General features: G+C 41.2%; 1 protein-coding gene across 4 annotated transcripts; it reads right to left on the reverse strand.

Moving 5' to 3' along the window:
• Positions 1-11494: 11494 nt before the first annotated feature.
• LOC307117372 (putative oxidoreductase YteT) lies at positions 11495-20057 on the reverse strand. Of its 4 annotated transcripts, none has more exons than XM_079802186.1 (15): positions 19802-20057; positions 19282-19342; positions 19058-19162; positions 18873-18957; positions 18720-18793; positions 18507-18566; positions 15676-15783; positions 15528-15584; positions 15304-15434; positions 14318-14372; positions 14125-14217; positions 13457-13591; positions 13280-13381; positions 13036-13197; positions 11495-12943 (listed from the first exon to the last, which is right to left on the reverse strand). In XM_079802186.1, exons 3-15 carry the CDS (start codon positions 19148-19150, stop codon positions 12806-12808), a joined length of 1293 nt encoding a protein of 430 aa, XP_079658312.1. In that variant the 5' UTR covers positions 19151-19162; positions 19282-19342; positions 19802-20057; the 3' UTR covers positions 11495-12805. The 4 variants fall into 4 exon arrangements, with proteins under 4 accessions (XP_079658312.1, XP_079658315.1, XP_079658314.1 ...); XM_079802189.1 differs by having other exon boundaries at positions 19282-19300; positions 19802-20040; XM_079802188.1 differs by lacking the exon at positions 19282-19342.
• Positions 20058-23445: the final 3388 nt, after the last annotated feature.

The following is a 23445-nucleotide window of genomic DNA, read 5'->3' on the forward strand; positions in this document are numbered from 1 at the left end:
CCGCCAGCTGAACGCGCCGTCGCGATGCAGCTGCGTCCGGCGACCGCCTCCGAGTGGCGTGGTGATCCTCGTCTCCCGTCCAAAGCCTGTAGACTTTCGTCCAGTCTGACTGCGAAGGCCTACAGGTCCTGCGGACAGGCCGCGTCTGCCTTGCATGCCATGGCGTTGCTCCAGGTGCACCAGGCCCAGGCACTCATGGACATGCACGAGGGTAGGTCTGACCCAGAGCTCCTCCGGGAGCTCCGGGCGGCGACGGACCTCGCCCTCCGGGCGACGAAAGTTACCGCCCGTTCCGTGGGTCAGGCGATGTCCACCTTTGGTCCAGGAACAGCATCTCTGGCTCAACCTGGCCGACATGAGGGAGACTGACAAGAACCGGTTCCTGGACTCCCCCATATCGTCGGCCGGGTTGTTCGGCGACGCGGACGAGAATTTCGCCCAGCAATTCTCGGCCGCCCAGAAGCAGACGGAGGCCATAAAATACATCCTGCACCGGCGGCCCGCTGCTGCCTCCACCCAGCCGCCGGCTGCAGCACCTCCGCCTGCCCGTCGCCGAGGACGTCCTCCTGCGGCCGCTCCCGCCCCAGCCCAGCAGCAGCCTTCCACCGGCCGTGGGCGTGGAGCCGGTCGCGGGAAGAACGTCCAGCCCGCTCAGGCCGCTGCCAAGCCAGGTGGCAAGCGTCGTCGGAAGAGACCCTGAGAAGGGCCGCCCAGAGATGGAGGAAACTGCTCTTCAGGAGATGGCTGCAGCACCACTCCTTCCCCCGGTGGAGGGCCGGGGGAACACCATTTGTTTGTCTGTTCCGCCACTGGCCTCAGTGCCAGTGGCACCCAAATTTTCAATAAAAGAGCAGTTTCCAACATCTCTGGGTGCCAAGAGAGCGCGTCTGGCGGTATGCAACGCTACCATGCCTCGTACCCCTCAGACACCTCTCTCCTCGCCAACAGGGGGCGTCAGTTGTGCGGACGCACACAATGTGCCTCCCCACGCTCGCCCGTCCCCTCAGCGGATGCAGGTCGTGTGTCAGACCCAGACCCCTGCACGGACCACTCCCATGTCGTCCTGGGGCCCCTGCGTTCCGCTGCGCTGCCCCGCTCCGGGTACGTCCGTGGTGCCAATCATCCCGCTTGCTCGGTCTCTGGGGGCCTGGCTAGCGCTCCCCAGCCCGTCTCGCTGGATCATCCGCACCATCAGACTCGGCTATGCGATTCAGTTCGCCCGGCGTCCCCCGAAGTTCAGGGGTGTCCACTTCACATCTATACCGAAGGAGGGCGCCCCGGTGCTTCAGGCGGAGATCGCTGTCCTATTGGCGAAGGACGCGATAGAGCCGGTCCCTCCAGCCGATATGAAGTCCGGGTTCTACAGCCCATACTTCATTGTACCCAAGAAAGGTGGCGGGTTACGACCGATCCTGGACCTGCGTTACCTGAACCGCTCCCTCCACAGGATGCCGTTCCGAATGCTAACGCATAAACGCATCTTCAGGTGCATCCGTCCCCAGGATTGGTTTGCAGCGATCGACCTGAAGGACTCTGAAGTACTTTCATGTCTCGATTCTCCCTCGACACAGACCGTTTCTACGCTTTGCTTTCGACGGACGGGCATACCAGTACAGAGTCCTGCCCTTCGGGCTGTCCCTGTCGCCCCGTGTCTTCACGAAAGTCGCGGAGGCGGCCATTGCTCCCATGAGAGAGCGTGGTGTTCGCATCCTCAACTATCTCGACGACTGGCTGATTCTTGCCCAGTCGCGGGAGCAGTTGTGCGAACACAGGGACATGGTGCTCCGGCACCTCAGCCAGTTGGGTCTTCGGGTCAACTGGGAGAAGAGCAAACTCTGTCCCGTACAGAGGATCTCTTTTCTCGGGATGGAGATCGACTCGGTCGCCATGACTGCGCGCCTCACAGAGGAGCGCGTCCAGTCGGTGCTGAGCTGCTTGAGTACGCTCAAACGCAGTACAGCGGTTCCACTGAAACATTTTCAGAGGCTCCTGGGGCATATGGCAGCAGCAGCCGCAGTAACGCCGCTAGGGCTGCTCCATATGAGACCGCTTCAGCACTGGCTACATGACCGAGTCCCGAGATGGGCGTGGCACAGCGGGTCCCTCCGTGTCCAAGTGACGGTGAGATGCCGCCAAACCCTCACTCCGTGGTCGGACCCTTCATTTCTACGGGCAGGAGTGCCTCTAGAACAAGTGTCCAGGCATCATGTTGTCTCCACGGATGCCTCACCCACGGGTTGGGGTGCCACGTACAATGGGCTTGCAGTTTCGGGTCTGTGGACGGGGCCCCAACTGCAATGGCATATCAATTGCCTAGAGTTGCTGGCAGTTCGTCTTGCTCTCAGCCGCCTCAAAGGGTCGCTCAAAGACAAGCACGTTCTGGTCCGGACGGACAGCACGACGGCCGTTGCGTACATCAACAAACAAGGTGGTCTACGCTCCCGCCGTTTGTCCCAACTCGCCCGCCATCTCCTCCTGTGGAGTCAGAAGCATCTGAGGTCCCTTCGTGCTATTCACATTCCGGGCCTGCTCAATCGTGCAGCCGACGAGCTGTCACGGTTGCCAGTGCTCCCCGGAGAGTGGCGACTCCACCCCCAGGTGGTCCAGCTGATTTGGAGTCGCTTTGGGGCCGCACAGATCGATCTGTTTGCCGCCCACGACACGACCCACTGCCAGTTGTTTTATTCCCTGACCGAGGGGACCCTCGGCACGGATGCACTGGCACACAGCTGGCCCCGGGCTCTGCGCAAATAAGTGAGCCTTCTTGCACAGACTCTGTGCAAGGTCAGGGAGGACGAGGAGCATCTCCTCTTGGTAGCTCCGTACTGGCCCAACAGGACGTGGTTCCCGGAACTAGTGTTCCTCGCGACAGCACCTCCATGGCCCATTCCTCTGAGGCAGGACCTCCTGTCTCAGAGACGGGGCACCCTATGGCACCCGCGTCCAGACCTCTGGAAACTCCATGTCTGGTCCCTGGACGGGACGCGGAGGTTCTAGGTGACCTACCGCAAGCGGTAGTCGACACCATCGCTTCCGCCAGAGCCCCCTCTACGAGACGACTATATGCGTTGAAGTGGAACCTGTTCGTCGACTGGTGCTCTTCTCGCCGAGAAGAACCCCGGAAGTGTTCGATCGGATCTGTGCTATCTTTCCTTCAAGACGGGTTGGAGCGAAGGCTGTCTTCCTCCACCCTCAAGGTATAGGCCTATGTTGCCGCTATCGCCGCAAGCCATGACCTCATTAATGGTGAGTCCTTAGGCAAGCATGATCTGATCCTCAGGTTCCTGAGGGGAGCGAGGAGACTAAATCCTCCTCGCCCCTCCTCTATACCCTCTTGGGACTTGACTCTGGTGCTGACTAACTTGTGTCAGGCTGGGTTCCGTATGTCGTGACCCCTACGGTGGTCCCATACGTGTATTTTCCACGGTACAGCTCCCTACGGCGAGCTCGTGTCTTTCCCTTGGCAGAGTTCCTCTGCCGTCTCAGTACGGTGTCGTCCCCCGCCTGCATTAGGCCGGGGCCACCCCTGGGACTTTCGTATGTTGAGCTGCCCACGGCCAGCCCATACGTTTCTTCCACATGGTAACTCCCTCTGGGCATGATGTGGCTCCCGCAGCGTCCTTCGGGCACGCTTTCCCAGCGTTATCCAATACAGTCTGCTGAATGGGTCTTGCGGAACAGCAGTATGACTCTCCTGGCGTGAATCTCCCCGCCCGCTTCAGAACGGGGTCTGAGGGGCTCTCGCTGGGCGCTGGTAGTGGTAGTAACTGTGGCGCTTTCCATAGGGATCCCAATTCGTCGGTATTACCGACGTACGTCGTAGTGACCGACTGAAAGGGAACGTCTCGGTTACTTATGGTAACCCTCGTTCCCTGAAGGAGGGAACGGAGACGTACGTCCCGTCGCCACAGTTCCTTCCATCACTGCATGGCCGAGTCACTGGTTCGGCTCCTCAGTGAAAAACGTCAGTGCGTTGCTCTCGCTTCCTGTTTATACCCGCGGCGGTTGGCGGAGCGCGAGATACAAATCTCGCACGCCAATTGTTCATTGGCCTGTTCTTAAGTTCTCGAAGCTGATAGGGGCTCTCTGAAGTGATCCCAATTCGTCGGTATTACCGGCGTACGTCTCCGTTCCCTCCTTCAGGGAACGAGGGTTACCATACGTAACCGAGACGTTATGTGGAATAAAGGTGAATTACACTTACTCAGTCATCAAAGATTCAATTATTGTTGTGCAGAAAAATATATTCTTACAGTTACAGACCTCGGGTCATTGGCGACCCATTTTTTCTTACAAAAAAATGAATGGGAAAACTGACATTCTTTTATAATTTGTTGTTATATTGTTTATAATGAATTGATTGAGGAATACTAAGAAGGTTGATGTCTAACTTAAAAAAAATGGATGAGGGGAAGGGTAGTGAATGATGTCCCGGGCGACTACAGACCCGATGTATGCGTTTAAGGGTTAATAAGCCTTTATCTGACCTGGAGCTCTAAATCACTCCCAAATCTTTTGACAGTTCGACAATCTCTATTCCATTTTCTTGCCTTTTGCAAACATTGTACCATGCTTTTCATCTTCAGAACGATCTTTCTTCCTGCATATTGCAACTGTGACTTGCTTAATGATGTGTTACAATCTCTTTAAGTAGGGTTTCCATTTACCTAAGAAGACCTGGCAAAATACTTAACAATCCTGTCTGAGATTGATAACAGTTATTTAAAAAGATATGAAAAATAAAACAAACAAATACTATAACGTAAGCATATAAATCTGCACACACATAATATAACCTTGCTGTGAGCATATCCAACGCATAGTCTTGAGATTCAACCAACTTCCTGTGAAAGTCATGAACAATAGGCACTCCGTGGGCCTTCTAACTACCCCAAAATCAGCCTTGAGAAACAGCTTATGTTTAATATTGGGCCTTTCTGGGAATGAGCTGTGGGTGTGTGGTCAAAATGAAGTGCTCCCAGGTAGGCGAACACAGTGCAGAGCAATATCTGAAAACCACAAATGGTTTCTACAGGAACTCTATATTTGAATGCTATCTCCTGATGCAAAATACCAAATGTATCCACATGCTTATTTGAAGCACATTGCATACATTTGGTGTACACGGGGGAATTACATGCCGTAAAATGCAAGGCAAATGTTTTACAAGGATGACTGCTTTCGGTGCATGTTTTGTCGATTCACAGAGAGCTTCCCTTGACGTACACATACATCTTTTCACCTTCTGTTCTGGATGTTCCGGCTGAGTTCTCCACAACATGAATGATGGCAGCTTGAGAATCCCTTGCATGCTCTCTAGAGAGCAACAGAGAAAGGAACAGCCCAGTGACTGATAGCATTTCCTCTGTCTTGATTACATGCTCCAGAGATACTTTATCTCTTAAGAGCAATAGAGGAAAACAACTGAATGGAAATGGCATTATAGCATGGGAGGTGATCTCTGAAAAAAAATATATATATATTGTTGTTTTCTGTTAATGTTTTAGTTGTTGATTGCAAAATACATTGTTTTGTAGTCTGTCAAATATACCATCAACTTTTTTTTCTTAACCCCTTTTACATGATCGACTTGAGTTAGTTTAGGTGGAGGAACCTGACAGGGCTGTTGAGTAGCTTTCTCTCTTGTTGTTTTAATGGGTCATGGTGGCTCAGATCACCCACTGCATTTTTTCTTATGAGTAAGTCTCTTTGTAACCAAGTGCACCATGCAGTGAGCTTCACTCGAAAGGCGGGGTCATGCAAACACACTGGCTGCCCCTGTCACTCCATAGCACCAATGTACTGCTACATGTCTGTGTATGGACACACACACAATGTACAGAATCTAGTGAAAGGCGGAAAAATAACTGAGAAATTCAAGGGTGGAATTAGATGGATCCACAGTTTCCTACTCAGAATCTGAAAATGACTAGAGCCTTATTGTTATACACAACCGTTCAAAAGTTTGGAGTAAGAATAAAAAAAATTAAACAAAATACAATCAGCAAGGATGCATTAAATTGATCAAAAGTGACAGTAAAGACATTTACAATGTCACAAAAGATTTCTATTTCAAATAAATGTTGTTATTTTGAACTGTCCATTCATTGAAGAATCCTGAAAAATGAATAATAAGAAAAAATGTTTCTTGAGCAGCAGATTTGATTTCTGAAGGATCATGTGACACTGAAGACTGCACAGAAATTCAGTTTTGCCATCACAGGAATAAAATACATTTTAAAATAGTGAAATTGAAAAGAGTTATTTAAATTCTAATAATATTTAGCCGTATTACTGATTTTAATGTATTCAATTAAATAAATGCAACCTTGGTGAGCATACAAGAGACAAAATTGTCAAAGAATGTACTAATCCCAAACATTTGCACAGTAGATACATACCACATTATGTATACAGTTGATTTTTAATTCATTTTTGTTTAAATAAATTGCGATGTTAAAAACATGTATTATGTAGACAATAAAATGAGCAAGGATCAATGCTGTAAAAGTATTACTCAGTGTCATTTCATGCATGAAACCAGGCTGCCGTATGCAAACCACACAAAACTCCAAAGACATCTTGTTAGAACATAAAAACACATTGTTAGGCTTTTAATATTTCATGAAAAGGAAGTTTAAGGAAGTTTCTTCAATGAATGAGCAGGTTCACTTGAGAGGAGGATCAATTTCCTATGTCTCTGAGTCACTTGAATACGACCTTGAGCAGCGAGAGCAGCTGCGAGGACAGTAAGTGCGGCACTATCAACCATGACAAGCAGGACCAAAGAGCAAACGGAAGTATAGATGTGTATTTTTATACCAAAGCAGCTGCTCATACAAAAAAAGTGGTTGTATTATAGAGATAACAAAAACATGAGGCAAAATGCTTATCTATTGCCCCTTTCATTAAAGTACTTTAGATTACAAAAATCACAACGGCCACTCTCAAGAGGAGTCTGGGACAAACACACGCACAAACACTGAGCTCCAGTCACAGGAATACAAGGGCATCCATTCTCAAGTCACGCACACTTTCCCAGGATGCTAAGGGAACTGAGACAAAGGGAGTCATTTAATTTAATAAGTGTGCTAGGAAGTAGCAAATGATTTGAGGACAAAAAACAAATGATTTCATGGTAACAGAAACTATAAAAGGCCATTTAGGCTAGATCGTAGAAAAGAAAGAGGTAATTACTGCTGTTTGCCTGGGATACGGCAAAAGAAGGACAGGTCACTCAATTACCCGCATGGTTCCAGGCAACAGAGAGGCCATGAGGTTTGCTCACCCAGAGGGGAGGCTTCCGCAATGCATTGTGAAGAAAAGACCAGCACATTAATCTCCTCCAAAACAGCCTTTTTTCTTTAGGCTGAGCTCCAGAGACTCAGACTCAGAGAGGAATACAAAGAGGCAGATCTCGAGGAATAAGAAGAGAGAACAAACTTCCTTGGATCATTTACAAGGAATTTGGTTTCTTGGGGCATGTGTTTTGACTGCTAAAAAGCACTCGTTTTATAGTGTAACACATTGAGATTATTGTTGTGCTTTTAAGGACATGTACAGTACCAAGAATCACCAGGCCCACCATTTAACATGTGCACATAAAATAAATAAAAATGAGCAACGACAGAAAACATTAAAATGACCTGAAACATTGTCACCCTTCATGACCAGTGTGGAGCAACAACTCGGATGTTGAAAAAGCAGAAATAATAAGAAACGGACAGCCTACTCTTTGTGTTTATTTTAAGTATTTACACTGCTGTTCAAACGGTTGGTGTCAGTAAGATTTTGTAAAGGAAATTAAAGGGTTAGTTCACCCAAAAATGAAAATTCTGTCATTAATTACTCACCCTCATGTCGTTCGACACCCGTAAGACCTCTGTTCAAAGAAACTGCTGCTGTTTCATAAGCGCCACCTACCGTCAGAGAGTGAATTTGCATTTTCATTTAGTTTATCTGATGTTTTTGTTTTGTGCAGGTGTCTTATGTAGCATAATTTCACAAATCTAAAGTCAGACCATTCTGTTTTCGCTTTAAAGGGTTAGTTCACCCAAAAATGAAAATTCTGTCATTAATTACTTACCCTCATGTCGTTTGACACCCTAAGACCTCCGTTCATCTTCGGAACATAAATGGAGATATTTTAGTTGAAATCCGATGGCTCTGAAAGGCCTCCATTGGCACAATGGCACTTTACACTCTCAAGACCCTTAAAAGGTACTAAAGACGTCGTTACAAAGTCCATCTCACTACAGTGGTTCTAAAATAACTTTATGAATCGGCGAGAATAGTTTTTGTGCGCAAAAAAACCCTAAATAACGACTTACAAAGTGATGACGATTTCAAAACAAGCATCATGAAGCTTCGAAGCGTTATGAATCAGTGAGCCGAATCATGATTCGGATCGCGTGTCAAACCGCCAAACTGCTGAAATCACGTGACTTTGGCAATCCAAACTGATGACTTGCTGATTCATAACGCTTCGAAGCTTCATGATGCAGTGTTTTGAAATCGGTCATCACTATATAAGTCGTTATTTAGGGTTTTTTTGCGCACAAAAACTATTCTCGTCGCTTCATAAAGTTATTTTAGAACCACTGTAGTGAGATGGACTTTGTAACGACGTCTTTAGTACCTTTTATGGGTCTTGAGAGTGTACAGTGCATTGTGCCAATGGAGGCCTTTCAGAGCCATCGGATTTCAGCTAAAATATCTTCATTTGTGTTCCGAAGATGAACGGAGGTCTTACGGGTGTCGAACGACATGAGGGTGAGTAATTAATAACAGAATTTAAATTTTTGGGTGAACTAACCCTTTAATACTTTTATTCATCAAGGATGCATTAAATTGGTCAAGTGGCAGTTAAGGCAAAAGTGGTAAAACAAGGTACAATATATTTTGGTAAAATTTTTAGAGTCCAATTCTCACTATTAACTGTTAGCATGCATATTACTATAGTAGGATATTGGCTGTTTATTAGCACATATTAATGCCTTGTTCTGCATGACTATATGCTACATCCCTTAATCCTAAACTTAAAAACTACCTTACTAACTATTAAAGGGTTAGTTCCCCCAAAAATGAAACTTCTGTCATCAATTCCTCACCCTCATGTCGTTCCAAACCCGTACGACCTTCGTTCATCTTCAGAACACAAATTAAGATATTTTGATGAAAACCAAGAACTTTCTGACCCTACTAATAGACAGCAACATCAAGGTCCAGAAATGTAATTCCTTAATGTTATGAAGCCACAAGAATACTTTTTGTGCATCAGTCTCTGATGCTGTTGACATTGTAAACAAAGTGCAGCTGTTCCGGGTTCTACGCCAGAACGGCAGCTCAGGATCCTGCGTCAGCACCACATGTATGCGTCGTGGTGCTCACGTGAACAGCGTCAGAGACTGACACGGAAGAGAAGAAATTGTTCAATAAAGTCGCTATTTAAAAAAAAAAAAAAGTATTCTCGTCGCTTCATAACATTAAGGTTGAACCACTGGAGTCACATGGACTATTTTAACAATGTCTTTACTACCTTTCTGTACTTTGACATTGTTGTCTATAGGGGGATCAGAAAGCTCTCTGATTTCATCAAAAATATCTCAATTTGTGTTCTAAAGATGAACGAAGGTCTTACAGGTTTGGAACGACATGAGAGTGAGTATTTAAGTAGTTAATAGTTAGTGAAAATTGGATCCTAAAGTTTGACCAAGATTTCTATTTCAAATAATGCTGTTATTTTGAATAATCCTGAAAAAATGTAGTAGTTTCCTCAAAAATATTAAACAGTTTGCCTGTTTTCAACATAATAATAGGAAATGTTTCTTCAGCATGTTAGAATGATTTCTGAAGATTCATGTGACATTGAAAACTGGAGTAATGATGCTGAAAATTCAGCTGTCATCACAGGAATAAATTACATTTTGAAATATATTAAATTCCAATAATGTTTCAAAATATAACTGTTTTACTGTATTTTTGATAAAATAAATGCAGCATTGGTGAGCATGAGAAATTTTTTTTAACTTAAAAAAAAAATCATAACGACAATACCGTATAGCGTTTATGGCTTTATCCTTACTGAAGGCCAGAAGAGATTAAAAAAAAGTGAGAGGGAGTGACTAGTCATGTGTGGAAAGGAGTATCCGGTTGTAAATACGGAAGCGGTCTGTCTATGCAGTCCTACAGATTTCCTCTGAGGTCCCAGCCAGGAACTTGTTTTGGAATCCGGGAGGCTGCTGCTGCTGCTGCTGCCTCCACGTTTTTCAGCCAACACTCACCTCACAAGCTACATCCTGTGACTCACCATATCAGAGTCATGTTGAACAGTAACATTAGTTCCTGTCCTAGCTTTTTCCTGATTCCATCAGCGTGACCTACATACATCAAAAGAATGGATTTTGAGCGTCATTTACAGACTTTCAGGATGCCACTCAAAAGATTTAGGCCATGTGCACTTATAGAGTTCTTTTTTACTTGGACTTCCTGTGGCTTATAGTTTGCCATACTTAACTCCCACTGACCAATTATTCAGAAAACAAGCATTGCTTCCCGGAACTGACCACAAGAAAAACAATACCTCTGGATGGTTTGCTGTTTCAGCTCTGTTATTACAGAAAACATGATAAGAGCCATGTTATCCCATGAGCCGATTATTGAGCAACCCATTTTCAGTTTAAAAACAACATTTCACAATAAAGTAGTTTTGAATGACTTTTGTGCTCTGCGAACACGACTGGAGATTTGATCAACATAAAAATGTACAGCTAGGAAAAATCCAGATGAAAATATGGTTGTGAGTTATACGTCCTAGTGATATCACTAATCCTAGATAACTAAGAATATCACACAGCTCGGTAAGAATGGGATTGTACTTCCAAAGGATAAAGACCCTGCTTTTGTCTGAGTCAACAGCTGTATTTTATGAGTCACAATGTTCTCAAGCTGAGCTCATGATGATGCTTGCTGGTTTCGAGTGGAAATCATTTGTTCTTTGCTTTGGCCTCACTGATCAGATGTTGGCTTAATAACCAAATCCATCTGTGCAATGCTCATGTTAGAGGTGGGAGCTAGCCGTCATCTGATTCATTACACAACCAGTGAGTTCAGTGTTCACCCTCCCTCACAGTCATAGCGAAACTATGCTTGCTGAAAAGTGGCCACTGAGCAGAGTGACGCAATGTGGCAAATCCTGTATTTTAGACATTGTGGCAAGAGAGTTTTTATTTGACATTTTGTGAGTCAGTCAGGGCAGAGATATCAAACTGCTCCAATATTCATCCCCTGGCTCTCTATGAAATAATGACTTCAACAGTGGGCCTTAACCGCAAAGCTTAGGAAAGAGATATAATAAAGTTTCATGAGCTCTCCCGTATGGACTTCAGTTCTGCCTCAACCATGAATTTCTTTGTAAATCATTTGTACGTCCGTTGAACTGAAATTGACTATTTACATAAGAATAGTTTTACCAGTACCATACTTCTTATGTTCACCAAGGCTTTTTATTTAATCAAAAATACAGTAAATAAAACAGTAATATTGTGAAATATTATTACAATTTCAATTGTTACATTTTTTAAAAATATATTTTAAAATTAAATTCATCCCTGTGCTTGCAAAGATGAATTTCTTGTCTTCAGTGTCACATGATCCTTCAGAAATCATTCTAATATGCTGATTTAGTGCTCTAGAAACATTTATTATTATTTTTATTTTAAACACAGTTGTGCTGCTTAAACATTTTTGTGGAAACCATGATACTTTTTGTAATTTCAGGAAAATATAACATTTCAAAAGAACAGTATTTATTTGAAACAGAAACACTTTCTAACCTTATAGTCAAATCATAGGTCACGTTTGATCAATTTAATGCATCATTGCTGAATGTAGTGAATGATTAACAAAATTCATTTTCTGCCAGTGTTTCGAGACCCATATTAAAAGCAACGGTTTTTCTAAGAAAACAACATGTTTTGTAAAAAGCTGTGTACCTATTTACAGAGCATGTTCATAAAGACATTCATAAAGGTTTATTACCTTTATGAACGTCAAATGTAATCTGTACAAGTAAGATAACCTACCCAGAAAGTCACCAAACTAACAAGGTTGGGAACTGTGTGGACAGACTGCAAGGTTATGACACTCTACCTCTCCTCAATCTGAAACGCCATTTACATATAGTGACTAATGTAACAAAATGTCTGTTTGTTATATATTTGTTATATACAATTTTACTATCAGTGTTTACATTTCAATGATCATTTGTTATTGTCATTGTTTTAAAATATGTTGTTAAATGGTTTAAGAAATATTCTATTTTCATCCCATTAAAAATACAGATTTTTTTTTTAACTTTTATATCAATTCTAAGCATATGCAGGCAATCCATTAATTTGACTATGAGCCATTTTTCATAGTCCAATGCATTGATAGAAAAAAATGCATTCAAAGTGGAGAAAATAATTGCCATAATATGATTATTTTTATTTAGGTAATTGATAATTCCACATTATTAATTTGAATAATTAGAGACAAGATGATCTAGATAAATTTAAGGTTTTACATGAATAAATTCAAGCATCTTTAAGTTACATAAAATGCACAAAATGTGATTCAACATATACTGTTTTATAAATCTTCCAAATAAAACAGACATGATTACATTTAAAAAAGCACATTTATCACATTTGGTAAAATCACAAAAGAATGTACGTGACGTCTAGAACAACAAAGAGAACACGTAAACACGTAGTGTAATATAAAAGAAGTCCACAAAGTGGAGATTTGCTTCACTCATATTCATTTATCTGCTCTCGCCATCACATGGGTTCCCACAGAACATAACTCTGTTTTCCAAACGGGCACGTTCAGCCGTGAACACTAGTTTATGACTTGCTAACGTCTCCGTAGGACCTGACCTAATCAGAGTTGGGTCCTTATTCTATATTGAGAAAGAGAGAAGAATTGCGAGTGATCAAATTACTCAGATTCTACAACAAATACAGAGAAAACCTTACAGATCTATCATCTTACCATCACGGCTGCAATGAAGGAGTCGATAAGGTGATAATCTGCTGACCCGTGACCCCCTTTACCAAAGTTACCTGGAACTCTTGTGTCTGCGGTGTGCTTTGTGGTCTTATTTGTGAGGAATTCGAACACTTTGATCTCATGCCCATCATAAGACAGTTCCCCCTTGTGAGAGAATAAACAAATGGGTGTTAAAACCCCTTACAGTCATCAAAGTGCTGGGATGTTGACACAAAAGAAGTCCCACCTTACTACCATGGATAGATGTTTTGCGTATACATATTTCCTCTGTAAATGCTACCATGGTGAATGCGGCAGTCAGGCCTCCTTCAAATTCCATGTTCACTACCTGCAATAAATTTAGACATGTTAATGACAGGAAACATCATTAAAAGCAAGTATACACTGTATGAAATTCTCCAACCTGATTGGAGCACACATCATTGTCACATTCGTAGACACAGCGGCCATAAGGTCCTGTTCTGAGGGCTTCAGTCACAGATTCAATATCAGGAACCGAGTTGCTGCAAATCACTGAAACTGGCCAGCCAACATTCCCCTGATTTATGGATAACAAGCAATAAATAAATAAAGTATATGTTCTTTTTGTGTTATATACGTCATGTGATAATAAGCTTCAAAAAGCAGAGTTCATAATTTTAAAGTTTTTAAAGGAAGTATTTTTATTTATTTGTTCATAAATACAGTTAAAATAGTAATATTGTGAAATATTATTACAATTAAAAAATATATATATTGTAATATATTTTAAAATGTAATGTATCCCAATTACTCCAGTCTTAAGTGTCACATGATCGGTCATAAATCATTCTGATATGCTGATTTGCTGCTCAAGAAACATTTATTAGTATTATCAATGTTGAAAACAGTTAATATTTTTAGTAAAAACTATAATGCATGTTTTTCAGGATTCTTTGATAAATAGAAAGTTCAAAAGTTTGTAACTTTATTAAAGTCCTTACCGACACTTTTGAGCATTTTAATGAGTCCATGCTGAATAAAAGTTTCTTTAAAAAAAAAAAGTCTTACTGACCCCAAACTTTGGAACGGTAATGTACATAAATACATTACTCTTTTCACTTGATCCAGGTAGATTTTCTTTGCAGAGTACGCACAATCCCCCTCTACAGGACAGTCTAAACAGCGATTTGCAGCCTTTGCTGGCTAGGAAAATTGCAAAATAGTTATATATATTTTTTAAAATCTCACAATGGCACAATTTTCATTTAATAGTTTAAAAAAAACAAAACATAAAATATCCGACCTTGTTCTCTTTTGTGAAGTGGCTAAGCGACCCAAATGATGAAACTTTTAAACACCTGTAAAATAAAATCCCAAAAACGACTATTATTTATACTATTATTATATACGTAAATATTGATATTGAAGCTGGGAAAATTATATTTGCAGAAAGGCAGACGCAAAAGGACAGAGCTAAAACTTGAGAGCCTTTTCTATATTAGTGACACAATAACATGAGGTTCAAGGGTTAGTTCACCCAAAAATGAAAATTCGATCATTAATTCCTCACCCTCATGCCGTCCCAAACACGTAAGACCAGAACACAAATGAAGATATTTTTGATGAAATCCGAGAGCTCTCTGACCCCTCCATAGACAGCTATTTAATTAACACTTTCAAGGGCCAGAAAGGTAGTAAAGATATTGTTAAAATAGTCCATGTGACTACAGTGGTTCAACCTTAATGTTATGAAGCGACAAGTTGTCCTCCTGCGTCATCAATCATCACATACATGCGTCGTGGTGCTCACGTGGCTGCCGTAGAACTCGAACACGCTGCACTGTTTACAACGTATACTACGTTTGATTTGCTCACAAAAAGAATTCTCATCACTTCATAAAATTAAGGTTGAACCACTGGAGTCACATGGACTATTTTAACGATATTTCTACTGCCTTTCTGAGACTTGAAAGTGTTAATTAAAAAGCTGTTTATGGAGGGGTCACAGAGCTCTCGGATTTCATCAAAAATATCTTCATTTGTGTTCTGAAGATGAACGAAGGTCTTACGGGTTTGGAAAGACATGAGGGTGAGGAATTAATGACAGAATTTTCGTTTTTGGTTGAACTAACCCTTTAAAAAAAGGGTTTTGCAATCCGCCTGAACATACACAGAACCACTGATAAAAGAAGATAAGACATTCCATTCATTCTTTCAGTCAATTCACTATTAATCTTTCTTCAGCTCGGCTCTATCACATGTGCGCAAGTCATGTTAGATTAAGTGTACCTTCGTCCACCAGCCCAATGATGAATCAGATCCAAATCATGGCAAGATTTGGCTAACAGAGCAAAAGAGCTTTCTGCCTCGTTTCTCCAGTTCCCTCTGACAAAGGAGTGAGCAAAATGATAGAACCCCACCTATCAGAGAAGACAGGGCTGACACCACACAAAGAGACGCTGCACGCAGCACGCAGCACACGCACACTGCAAGTTTATTTAAACACATCCTACCGGTTCGTAATGTTGAATGTGGATGACATCTCCAATCACTCCGCTGTCAATCAGCACCTGAATTGTAGAACAAAAAAATGGTACATGTTTTCTTTTGCCTGACAGCTAGTATGATTGTGTATTAGGATTTAAAGGAAAGTGTAATTACTTTTATTTTGTGGATCACAGGGTCGTATCGTAGAACATGGCACACCGTGAGCATGACACCACTCTGGATGCATGTCTCTACAATCTCTGTGCAGTCCTCCTCTGTAACCTTAGACACCAATATAATAGAAATAATTAATCATATGTTTAAATGTAATAATAAAATGCAACCATACACAAATCATGAACTATATCACAGATGTTTGTGTGAAAAATATTGTTTATGTACTCTTTGTATTAATGGTGGTTTAATACGCTTTAAAAAAAACTAAAATACTATTTTCAAGAAAAGTTTACATTTAGCAACTCTAAAAAATGTCATGACTCATGTGCTGTAACTATCAATACATTTTCCTGACACCTTTTCCAATTTATTAATATATATGATGTATAATATTTTTTTACTAGTGGGTGCAGGACACTATAGTTTGTTTATGTACGTGAGGATAGCAAAATAAAGTAAACTGTGACATATTATACCCAAAAATTCTTCATACAGTAGACTACCAGTAAAACTGATAAAAAATTTGGGACCGAAATTATTCAGATACTTTGACCTGATCATGTTTTGCTTAAGTGTTTTTTCTTTAATTGCTAATGCAACCTTTTACACCTTTCTTTACGCATTTCTTGGTAATTGGTTCACCAAAATGGGTATTATCTAATTGTGTACTTAAATTTACAAAACAGCTGACAGCTGATTGATTGATTGATTGTGATCTATTACATACCTTTCTATCAAAGTTATCTGACATTATCAAGATGAATCTGTTCCGACACAGTTTAACTCGGAGTTCTTGTCATATTTTATTACCATTTTATACTACGGGCCGTTGAATGCTTGAATCTGATTGGCTGATGAACGTTCTGAGGTGTGCAATTATTTTCTGGGAGATGCACAGCGAACGTAGTTCCAGCAGCTCTCTTGACCGCATTACAGTTCCATATCACTTCGCATAGTTAACTGTAATAACGGAAATTACAGGACTAAAAAACAACAATATGACAGACGATTTTCCTAAAGTAAATCTTAATATTTACGGTGAATATAAAACGTTCAACAACTGGGCGGCAGCAGTATTAGACAGTCCAGATGAAAACCAACAGACAGAAGCGGACATCAAAGGCAAGCTTTTCTGTCTCATTACTGAAATCACACATGCTCGCACACGCACTACAGTTTGCACAGAACGGTGTCAGCGCTGCCCTGACGATTTGATCAGTTAGCCCATATAGTGGAGACACTTAAAGGCTACACGTGACATTTTTTCACTAGCAAGGTAATAACAGCTGTTTAGAGACGCACAGAGGGAGCCTAATTCACACAAGCACTCGCTCTCTCTCTCTCTCTCTCTCTCTAATAACTTTATTAATAACTGCAGAAGAATGCGGCTCAAGCCTTCGTTAACAGCTTTAAAATGACGTTTTGGAACTAGCAAAAGAGCCGTTGGATGAGACGCGGAAGAAATAGTCCTACTCACAATAGCTATTTAAGTACAAAAACCGGACGAATCCCTTTAAATATATCTTCGGATCGATGTCTTGAGGTGTGGTAACCGTAGTATAAGCGGAATAATTGACTCCGGGCCGTTCAATTATTAGAATGATAATGCACACCCGAGGTGTAACGGCCACTCCGCTTTGCGTCGTGACCGCATCACCACCTCGGGTGTGCATTATTATTCTAATAATTGAACGGCCCGTCGTCAATTATTCCTTACTTCTAAACTATAGTGAATAAACTGTGATAATGTGAGAAAATGTTGAAGGTGTCTGAATAAATGTTTTGACTGTATATAACAAATATGTAATATAGTATAGTATTTTAGTTTTGTTTTGTTGCAAATTGCAATTGTGAATTATTTATTATTTTTGTGTGTGTGGGTTGGGGGGTGGGGGTGTCTCGTCCCATGACATTTTAAAACCTAAACTAACTTAAGAAATAAAAAAAAAGAAATATTAATAAAAGTTTAGAGTAATATATATATATATATATATATATATAAGTATAATCATTTAAACTATAATAGTTTTTACTTTATGCCCCCCAAACATATCAAAATGAATTTTAATTTGATTCAGAAATTACAAACATGCTTATAATAGAAGGGGTGTATTCAAATAATGTGTAGTGTTCGAAATGCATTTTAATTTTTAAATCAATAAACAAATCCCACAACAACAACAACAAAAACGCATAATGTTGTCATGGACAGGGCCGCATAATACAATCAGAGGCACTGGGGTTTGACTCCCAGGGTCCCCAGGCTGCCTGAACAGCCATACATTCCTCAAAAGTGCATATATTGCCTATATATAGACCCATGAGTGTGGATTATTCCACCCTAGCGATAGCGGTATGCAGGGCCGAAATTAACAGTGGCTTGTGTCAAAAACGCCATCAACATTTATAAAAATGCCACCGAAATTCAAGATAATGGCCCTGACTGATTTTTCTTGTTTTTTGTAATTTTTTTATTAATAGTTCAAACGAGCAAGAATGTTGTTTTCCCAAATATCAGCACAATTGCAACTGTGATTTTGACTTCATACAACAGTTCAATATACAATATAATATTACATTTCTTACATTTTAGACACAATATTGTCTCCACAACATCTCGCCATCGAAAATAGTTCTAAAAAAAGACACGGCAGAACCGTTGTATGTCTCCGAGCAACACATTCCTTAATGTATTTGCGTTTGGAAAGAGTCGGTTGAACGAATGATTCAATGACCCATTCATAAAGTCAGTCACTTGCTTCGTTCCTGAATGAACAAGCCGTTTTGAATTAATCGGTCAAGGAGCCTTTCAGCAAAAAGACACTTACAGCCATTGGTTTCTCCAGCAGTACATGGTAGCCTTTCTTAGCTAAAGCCACAGCAGGGTCCTGAAGAACAAAACAATGGTTGGACACTGAACCCTTTCAAAGCAGACAACATGAAGTGCCAGCTATATCATTCATTAATGAGTAAAAAATAGCTAACCACACCATGCTGGTCTAAGAAAAACTCTATCATGCGAACACTGACCAAACACAAACCTTGTGAAGACGATCGGGAGTGCAGATCAATACAGCATCTGCAAATTTCTCTCTCTCTGCTATACAACGCCAATCTATGCAAAAAGCAAACAAATGCACTTCAAAACTTACTTCAAAGTGTAACAAAAAGCTGGAAAACTAAGCTGGACATACCGTTAAAAGTGTTTTGATCAGCTACTTTGTAACGCGCCTGAAGCTTCTTTCGAGCAAAATCTCTGGGGTCAGCAATTCCTACTACCTAGAATGAGCAAACAGTTAAAGTCATGGTTATTTTTTATTCTGGTGGTGTTGAAATAGAGTTACTGACTGTCGATGTGAGATTAAAACACACATCATACCCGCATGCGGTCAGGATAAATCACTGCATAGTCCGAATAATTTTCTCCTCTGTTACCAGCTCCAACTACGATAACATCCACAGGCGATGGCATTATAGCAGACCCCTGCAGATTTAACAACACATAGACATAATATTTTTTTAAGTTTCATTCTTCCTACAACCAAATAATCAATAAATACTAGACATGCATACATAATTTGATCTATACATTTGACATCTTACCACGCAAAACTCCTAAGATCTGTTGGGAGGACTTTGCTTTATAGGTTTGTCTTCCCTTTAACTTCACAGGATTATAAAGGTCAGTGTGATTTTATGATGGGTTAGATACTGGTTACCAGACTGCAGTAAATTATTAAAGGGATAGTTCACCCAAAAATGAAAATTCTGTCATCATTTAATCTCCCTCAAGTTGTTCCAAACCTGTATGAGTTTCTTAGCAGATCTCGGCAGCCATTGACTACCATAGTATTTCCCCCACCCCTCAGCAGAACAAAGAAACTCATACAGGTTTGGAACAACTTGAGGGAGAGTAAATTACAGAATTTTCATTTTTGGGTGAACTATCCCTTTAAGTTCAAAGCATTTTAGCATGGAATGGATGATAAATCAAATTTTTGCAGGGACAAACAAAACATCGACTGTGAATCTGAATGGCAGAGACATTAAAGCGAACGTGTCTTCTGTGAACCGATCAGATTCTGAAGAAATAAGGGACGGGTGTCGTGTTTTTATGCGTTACCTTACACCGAGCTCCCGCTTTAACAACACAATAGCACCAACAATAGCACCTCACATCGGATTCTTGATCCTGAATCGGGTTAAAATCATATATGTGCGTGATTACTTGAATACAAACTTCGCCTGTGGTTACACATATGAATATATGCACAACAAAACACAAAGACAGTTTAGGCTGACAGGGTCTGTTTCAGAAAACTTGAACGCTCGGCCCATTCACAGTGGATGTGTTACTTCCTTGTTTACGTTCGAGCGATGACGTTCGAATGACGCAAGGGCAACGCTCGAAAGAACATGCCATCGTTCCAAATAGATTTTTTTTTCACGGAACACATACAATTTTTGAAAAACATCATGGCCTAAAATGACTAAGAAACACCATAAAAGGCAAAGCACTATCATAAATGGTACACGGGTCGTGGCCTATAGAGTTTTTGTAGCTACACGACACAACTGTCAGTTAGACCTAACCCTAACAGGCTGAACTCTTGAGAAACATTTTGATGTTTAAAATGTCCAAATAATGAATAAACGATTTGAGCTGGATGAATCGGTTTTATTTAATGTAAGGTTTTGCATCAAGATCACCTGAGGCAGAACCCCATCTTGTGGACGCAGTGATAACTACAGCTGTCAGAATTGAATCTGTAATGCATTATGGGCTAACTTTTATTTTAGTTTTTAACTAAATCCACATTCACATTCAAAAGGTGCAACAATTTAACAAAAACTATGCCTCTCTCTCTCTCTCTCTCTCTCTCTCTCTCTCTCTCTCTCTCTCTCTCTCTCTCTCTCTCTATATATATATATATATATATATATATATATAGAGTGTTGAGGGGCTGACGGTATACGACGGTATATCGATTCCGATTTCAGTATCAATTCATAGCCTACTGTACATATAAGGAAATAAGGATATGTACGTTATTAACATTTTAAAATTTCACATTTAAAGAAATCTAGTGTTTGATCATATCTAAATATTTATTAAAATGCAGCAGCAAAACTGTAATACTTTTTTGAGCAACTAGATTAGATAGGCTACATGTATATTGATTAAGGAGTCATAAAGGCACCAGTGGGCAATGGCATTACAAATGGAAATTATTATTTTTCGAGCCACAAAATGACTCTAATTTGCCTCTTTGAATAAGAATTCTCTAATTTAACCTTAATTACTTTACTAACTGTAATATAAATAATACAACTATTAGAAGAAAAATATTTTGGTCATTAATGGACCATAATTATTGCACAAATAGTATTTAGTACCAAAATATCTCAAAATATTCAATAAATATTTTTGAACTAAAATATAGAAAATGTATTCAATTGAAAAATAGTTAAGGTGTATGGTCACATTTGACCATTAATGAGTAGGCCTATGAGTGTGACCAATTAGTAAGGAATACCTGAGGGCTAAATACAATAAAACATTAACATTAATGTTAACAATGTTGCATCTCCATCACTCTCCATTATAAAACGATCCTGTATGGTTGACGTAATCAATGCACACTATGCTGTACTGTTTACCAAAACTTGCTTCAAACACCTGTAAAGTGGAGCTGTTGTGTATCAAGCCATTCAAATGTATTGACACAGCGCGCCGCCGGGAGTTGAGAGAGCATGTTTTTCAACACTCTGGCTTTAAAGGTCCCATGGCATGGCATTTTTCTATTATTTTATAGTGTTTTCTGAGGTGTACTTATATTATTAGTATGATTTTTACATCATAAAATGTCATAATTTAGAAATAAAAGGCATTTTTTCTATACTGCTGTTTGCCCTGTGGCTGAATGCCCTGCTTCAAGAGGCGTGTCTGCTGTGAGACTTCAGTAAAAACGCCCATTGTTGTGATTGGCTGACATCTTTGCATTTTAAATGAGCGGAGGGGGCGTGGTTAACGAGGCACGAGCAGGCACGAGTCTGCCAGAGAGACGGATGGACCTGTGTTCACTTCTCATCAGTTCTCTCAGCATGTCTCAGTTCAGGGTGAACTGTTGTAGTTACTAGCATATATTCAGGTTATTAGTTTATTTCTAGTCGGAGGGGCTGTCACTCATGTCAGAAAGTTAGTAACTTTAGTAAATTATGGATCAGCGCTGACTCGAGACGCGAACCGTTTAGAACGATTCAGTCCGATTTGGTGAACTGGTTCGGTTCACTAAAAAGAACCGATTCAAAAGAATGATTCGTTCGCGAACCGGACATCACGGAGACGAAGCGATTGCTAACAAAGTTATTTATAGTAACTACTGAGTTATGAGAGCGCTGTCAGTCAGCGCGAGTTTATTGTGTTTGTATCTGAGAGTTCTGAATAAACACGAGTCCCAGTCACACCGAGTCCTCTTCATCATTATTCTACCAACTTTGTAACACATGCAATGTACAATTACAGCGAGATGAACGAGTTAGTAAGTGTTGAGTATAGCATTATTTCTAGATATGTTCCAATCATATGAATAGCGTCATTGACGCGCATTGAGTAACGTTACACAGCGCAAACAAAGACACAACAGCTGTAATCGAATGTAATTGTGGGGAAAGCTGGCTAGCCTAGCCGGATACCCTCACGCTTACCCCCCTTCTGCTTAATCTCACGCCGCGTTTGGCTCCTCCGCTGTGGGCCAGATGCAGTATTGGGGGTCGGGGATGTTGGAGGCCGAGCTTCGGCGTGCGTGAAGTTTATCTCTAAAGATGTGACTGCTGATGTTAAACAGAAAAGACTGCACATTTTAGAACAGATAGACGCGACAAGGACGTACAAAAACACTGACTCACAAGATAGAAAACACGAAAACACCGTTCTGTCGGGAGAGAGAGAAGCCGCTGCGTGTCCACAAATAATAAATAATAAGCTACACATAAGAAATCAATGATCACAGATCAGAAGGAACTGAAGAAAGACTTCTGTTTTCATTTGTACATCCAAACACTGAGAAACTGCCAGTGTTCACTCGTTCACAAGTAACGTTAATGATCTCTCCAGCGTTTGCATGGGCGTGGCAGATTCTCTGGGCGGGGGAAAGGGAGGAAACCGCTCCTGCTTGGACGTCAAACCAGGAGACTTCAGGATTGGCTCGTCTGGCCTGTCATTTTCTCAAAGGCAGAGAGAGACAGCCAGAACTCGGGTTTACACCGATCAACATTTCTATCCACTTGGGGACAATATTCAGGCTAGGGGAACTCATATTAATGTTGAAATACCTCATAAAATGAAAATTTCATGCCATGGGACCTTTAACTGTTATGCCATATTAGCGCCAAAACGCTATTTATTGTTTGAATTTCGCATTAAAACTTAAAAAAAAAATAAAAGCTTTGACTTTGTTTAATATCAAAGGCAGGTTTGGCAATTTGGCGTGAGATTAAGTTGGGCAGGCAGCCTGAGAGCGTGAGTATCACGCCAAATGCGTGAGAGTTGGCACTTGGCAACCCTGACTAAACTGTTCCCAGCTCACACACAAGTGCGTCATCAGTCACCTAGCAGCCACTTTATAAAATTTGCTGACAAAACAGTGTTGGTGGACTCGAGAGAGAGTGTATAAAGAGGCGAGAGACAGTTGTGGTGTACAGAGTGGTGGAATCTCTTCTAAGAAAGAAAAGAAAGAAAGCGATAACGACTGAACTTGAGTAGTC

The sequence above is a fragment of the Gobio gobio genome, assembly GCF_949357685.1.
Source record: "Gobio gobio genome assembly, chromosome: 21".
NCBI classification, from domain to species: Eukaryota; Metazoa; Chordata; class Actinopteri; order Cypriniformes; family Gobionidae; genus Gobio; species Gobio gobio.

Coding starts and splice junctions, on each gene's coding strand:
- LOC307117372 (XM_079802188.1), bottom strand. CDS start 19,150: ATGCCATCGCCTGTGGATGTTATCGTAGTTGGAGCTGGTAACAGAGGA. Junction 14,373..15,303: donor CATTGGGCTGGTGGACGAAG/GTACACTTAATC, acceptor TTTATTTTACAG/GTGTTTAAAAGTTTCATCAT. Junction 13,198..13,279: donor CATCTATCCATGGTAGTAAG/GTGGGACTTCTT, acceptor TTCTCTCACAAG/GGGGAACTGTCTTATGATGG.